The sequence below is a fragment of the Protobothrops mucrosquamatus genome, unplaced genomic scaffold, assembly GCF_001527695.2.
Source record: "Protobothrops mucrosquamatus isolate PMUCROS unplaced genomic scaffold, P.Mucros_1.0 scaffold3778, whole genome shotgun sequence".
In the NCBI taxonomy this organism is placed as follows: Eukaryota; Metazoa; Chordata; class Lepidosauria; order Squamata; family Viperidae; genus Protobothrops; species Protobothrops mucrosquamatus.
The window spans coordinates 1-5,658 of record NW_015389731.1 but is presented as its reverse complement, the minus strand read 5'-3'; the positions used below and the strand labels follow the sequence as shown (position 1 = coordinate 5,658).

The following is a 5,658-nucleotide window of genomic DNA, read 5'->3' as shown; positions in this document are numbered from 1 at the left end:
CTCCAGGAACCCATCTGAAAGGGTCTTCAGGGAGACTTTCAAACCTGATGTGTGTTGGGCTCCCCATTCCATAAACCAGCTATGCCTGCCATAGCAGAATCTGCTCAGCTGGTTCAGTCTGGCAGATTTGGCATGCTCCAATTCCATCAATTAAACAGTGTCACCTATTGGGAGCCCAGAAGTGCATTTTCTTTGTAGCAGCTTTTTGGAATGAGGTTTCCCCTGGGATTTGAACAACCTATTGGTATCTTGAAAGACCCCATTTTAAATCAATCTCAAACACATTAGTGAAACACTGATTATGTTAAGCTGTTATATATATAGTCACTGGAATGCCACACGAAAAAGCAAAAATTCAATGGGACCAGAAATGAATAACAGATATAGACTTGGCCAAAGTTTCACAGGCATTTAATCTTTTCACAGTGGTAAGACATTTGCTCAGAGTTTATAGACTGGAAAAGGCACTCTGTTTCCTCTTCCTTGGTGTTCTTCATGTGTTTCTCTGCACATGGGCATTCATATTTCTCCCCTTGGATAATAATAGGAAAAGGAGGGAGTTGTAAAAAGGCAGAGGTCCAATGAATGATTAAACTCTTAAAACCTGCCCAGTGCAATGCTTTATGAACTAGTGTGTCAATAAAGAAGAATATTTAGCTCAGGGTTGAAATGAGGAGTCCTTGGTGCTCTCTGAGGTTGGTTGTATGGTTGTTAACACTAGTATGTGTAACTGGGACTAAACAGTGATTGGGTGGCTGCTCCACTGCTCTTTTCAGATGTAACATACTGGCCTTTGCAAGCTAAACCATTAATCTGAAAGAGAAAAAGGAAAGATACAGGTGGTTAGTGTTAACAAAACAAAGAATGGAGAAAAATCAGTTAATCTAAGCAAAACGTATGCACCTCTCTACTAGTAATCAGCACTCAGACCAGCATAAATAAACTCGAGGGTCAACTTCAGACCAACAATCAAGTAAGCAATACCCCAATCAAGAAACTGCCACAGAGCCATTAATAAACAGCCCAACCAAAGAACCCCTAAGACCACCCACACCCACACCCACACCCACACAGACAGGCAAGACACCAGAATATAAACTGACAGCAAACTACACTCCTTACTAGCACTGACGTTACCTAGTTAGGTAATGAAACATCTGCAAGAAAACAAGCAAGCTCAGAGAGCACCCTTCAAACATATGTTTCTAAGCATGGTTTTATTCCTCATGCCTTTGCTACAGCACTGTATTTAACTATACTGAATAATATCTAAAAGAAGTTCAGCTGTCAATTTGGCTGGTGGAAAAATACACCTGTTCGTAGGCTGTATTTATACCAACTATGATATAATATGTAATTATATAAACAATGTAATTTCATATCATATGAAATATGAAAAATAGCATTACATTTGAAATATTTTATTATGTTATTGTAATAATCATTTGTAGATAAGAGCACAAATGCGTTAGCTATAGAGTCAATCATGATGAATTGTGAAGGAAATATACCACCAGACAATGGGAGAAAATCTTCACATCTGTGTCAATGTCACTCTAATGATGCTTTCATAGAAGTCTTCTCCTTCTTCTCAATTTCTTTATATACATCTCAAGGCAGTGAACGTACCTAATACTTCTCTCTCCTGATTTCCCCACATCAACCCTGTGAGGTGGGTTGGGCTGAGAGAGTGTCACTAGCTCAAAGTCAGCCAGGTGGGTTTTATACCTAAGGTGGGACTAGAACTGACTGTCTCCTGGCTTCTGTGCCAGCCTCTTAACCACTACCAAAGTATTCCTTTTATAGTGCAACTATTATGACTTGTTTCCAAAATTTGCATGGTGAGGTTCCAAATCACCTTCAGCTTGGTTTACCTCAGGTTTACCTTATTTAGCTTGGGTTTACTCACTTAACAACACATTTAGATTTTTACACAATAAACCAGGAAAGATGACCTTTTTTGCCCTTGGGGAACACTTTACAAACAATTATAATTATGGGCACATTTTATAATTGTGCCTTCCAAAGGGTGCATCCAATGGTATGGTGACATTACCAGGTAGCTGAATCCTTTAAAAAAGAAAGAAAGAAAGAAAGAAAGAAAGAAAGAAAGAAAGAAAGAAAGAAAGAAAGAAAGAAAGAAAGAAAGAAATTTGAGGGAAGATGCACCCATCCCTGTTCTGTTAGGGAAACAATGCTAGAAATGGCTTGCCTGAAAGCAATAATATTTCAATTGGAAACTTAATACTGATTATGTTGTTCTTCCTTTAATTTTGGTACCTTTGAGATTCTGATTTTTTTTAAGGATACTACCTTACCTTTGCCCGTTTCATGAAGGCCTCTTGGGCAGCCTTCTTATTTGCAGGCTTGCCAGACCAAGCAGCCAGAGCTGATGCTTGTAGAGCTCGCCCATATGAGAAAGTCAGCTTCCAGGGTTTGGGCAGTGGGCACAGATTGATAGCATTGAGGTTAATGGATGCCTCCTCTTCACTTTGGCCCCCAGAAAGGAAGCAGATTCCTGCAAGGTTACAAGATACTGATGGCTCAAATTCCTAAATGCTAAAGTAACTGTGCTGGATTAATTGTGATGTTCTATATGATGACTGGGATAAGAAATCAAGAATTTAAAGAATTAAAAAAAAATTAAAAGAATAAAAAGACCACTAATTCAAACTACACAATATTGTAAACATTCCATTTCAACAGAGGCTACATTTGGAGCTGCATCTTACAAACATTTAAACGTGGACTGAAATGTTCAGGCTTATTCAAAAAGTAATTACAAAGGAAGACAGGAACCCTTCTACTGAGAAGATGTAATAAAGATGTAATAAACATGGACCTAAGATGGGTCTTTAGGCCACATTTTGTAGGGAGTCTTTCAAATAATCTGATCCTAAGCCATTTAAGTGCTTTAAAAATTAATTTAAAATGAAACTGGACTATCTCACATACCTAAGGAAGGGAGTGAACTCCAGTGAGCTGCCATGGAAGATGGGAGTGACAGCAGGAGCTACCTAGTCACTCCCTGAAAACATGAGATGAAACCAAGGTGTGAAGACCTAGAAGACTTCCACCATACAGACTGAGCAGGCTGAAGATAGGCACACAACTTGCAAGTGTGAATGCAAAAAGGTTTTGTGTGCCTAAAATCAATTCTTACCATGGACTGAATGTTCACATAAAAACACCACAGATTTTGCCTTAAAAAACTAAGAAATATTGATTCAGGATACTCAAATTAGCTTTAAAGCACCCTTAATTAGATAGGAAAACCTGAAATGAAATCATGACCGAGGAGACTTCTGTTACTCAAATAACAGGGTCTGAAGAAGTACCTGGAACAGCTGCTGGGACTGTCCGAAGGAGAGCTGTAACTGTTGCCATGGCCACATCTTGTGGGGTATATTTCTTGGGACAACCCTGTCCAGCTGTCACCATGTTGGGCTTTAGAAGTGTTCCTTCCAAATAAACATGGTGGTCATTCAAGGCCTTATAAACAGCAGCCAGCACCTGGGATACAAAGAAAAGTGGTGGTAGAAATGTTTATAACATGCTTACACAGCCCCACTTCTTTTATTGTGCTAACTCTTAGATAAGTGTGCATTTATGCTCAAACAAGATGGTTCAACAACAGCCTTGCCGAAGAAGCTTCCTTTAATATCTCCATGGTTATTCAAGATTGCTGTCCTCTCTGAGTCTGGTACTTTCCTCCTGTATTGGACTACAGTCTCTACCATTCATTAACACTTCAAATGATAGGAATGCAACATATTGTCACTGATTACACTTTGCTTATACCGGAAGTTCTCAAACTTGGCCCTTTTATAACTTGTGGACTTCAACTCCCAGAATTCCCCACCTCAGCATGTCTGGTTGAGGAATTCTGGGAGTTGAAGTCCACAAGTCTTAAAAGTTGTCAAATGGAGAAAACAAATGTTCATCTTTATCTATTTCATTTCAAAAAGCATTAGCCCAAGATTTCAAAACTGGCATATATGTGTGATATGTATTTTTTTCTAATAAAATTAAAAGTCTGCAAAAACCACTATTTGTACCCAATATATCTTAGATGGTTTTCCTTTTTTTTTTTTTACGATACAACTTAGCAGTGAAGTGAATATTATGAGAGAGACAAAACAGTTTGGACTTGAAGATCTTGAAAATTAGAAATACATTTTAAGAGAGCGAACTCTGATAACTAGGGGATGAGGCCACTGTATCCAGGGGAATTTAATTTTAGACTGAAAAGTGAGTCAGACTCTTTATAATAATAACAATCCCTTACCTTTTCAGTCACATACTGACATCGCTGGAGGTCATGGTCTCCATCAGGTAGGATTTCAGGTTCCACAATAGGAACTAAGCCATGCTGGTATTTAAACAGAGAGAAGATTTAATTGAAATCCAGATGGGCTGTACCTGAGCTTAGCCAGCAAAAAACTAATAATACTCATTATCAAGCCCCTGGACAAACTATTCCAAACACCCAAATATTTGTGGAGATCTTACTATACCTGCTGGCAGATACTAGCATAGCGTGCCAATGTGTTAGCATTCTCCTGGATGGCAAGAGTAGAAGGAGTTGCATCTGTAATTTTCAGCACTGCACGCCACTTGCCAAAATCTGCTCCATCTTTCTTATACTGGGCACAGCGCTCAGCAAGCCCATCCAGACCTGAAGGCAAACGCAGAAGTCTTTTAGCAGTTGGGTTTTTCCAATGTGAGAAAACCAGTCCGTGAGGTTAGTTTATGGTTCCGTTTGTCATGAAAATCCAATACTGTATATTGGTCTCACTGAAAGTTTTTTGGTAGAGTTAACTATGGATAAGAATGCCACGTAAACAGTACCACTGTCTTCTAAAAGCTTGGAATGCCAGATAGAAAAGTTGAATTGTTTTGTAGTTTTTAGGAAGCTTTAGACAAGAATTCCCTTTTTTCCCCACACAAATCTTTGTAAGCACTGCGCCTGGGGCACGTGAAAATAATTACTTTTGCTACTTTAAGCATATAATTGTGTTCCTATCTGAACATAAATTCTGTTTTTTGGATTTCTCATTTCTTGAGTGTTCAGGACTAAAACACAATCCAGGGTTCCATTCCTCCCAATGTTAATTTGTTTTTGTTTTTAGTGTTTATAGAAGTGTTTCCCCTTAACTTAAAAGCACTGTGTTCTTTTTCCTTGCTCGTCAACCCTTTTATCTAACATTCTAGCTAATGTTTCTGAACATTCTATGACATAAAAGAAAGCTTACCTTGAATGCTGGTTTCATTGTTAGTTCCAGCCAATGGAGCCACACCTTTATCCAGCTGTGGATAATTAATACAGCATTAAATGCACATAGGTTACAAAATGAACTAAAGCACAGATCATTTAAACACAGGTACTACCAATAGATGTTGGATTTATGGGATCACCTTCACCCTGATGATTTACCACACATAAACTCTGTGTAACTTAACCGAAACAGAGCCCCCCCCTTTACTTTGTGCTATCTGTGTGGCCTGCAATCCATACTACAATAGAAGTGCAGATAAAAGCTGGATACTTCTACTTTTCTGCAGCAACTAACTCTAGGAAAGGATGTCTGTGGAGATTCTCAGTCATCCAGGTCATAGTTGCTTCAAAGGTGCTTTTTTCAAAAGGCAACTGGACTG

The 5,658-nt window shown here is 38.7% G+C and overlaps 1 protein-coding gene across 1 annotated transcript; it reads right to left on the bottom strand.

Moving 5' to 3' along the window:
• Positions 1 to 394: 394 nt before the first annotated feature.
• Positions 395 to 5,310, bottom strand: ALDOB (aldolase, fructose-bisphosphate B; the record flags this gene model as incomplete). The annotated part of the gene is given in 6 exon segments (XM_015827540.1): positions 395 to 813; positions 2,319 to 2,518; positions 3,339 to 3,513; positions 4,289 to 4,372; positions 4,518 to 4,678; positions 5,256 to 5,310. Coding segments are annotated over 6 exon segments (771 nt in total), but the record flags the coding sequence as incomplete, so codon positions are not given.
• Between the last annotated feature and the right edge of the window lie 348 nt (positions 5,311 to 5,658).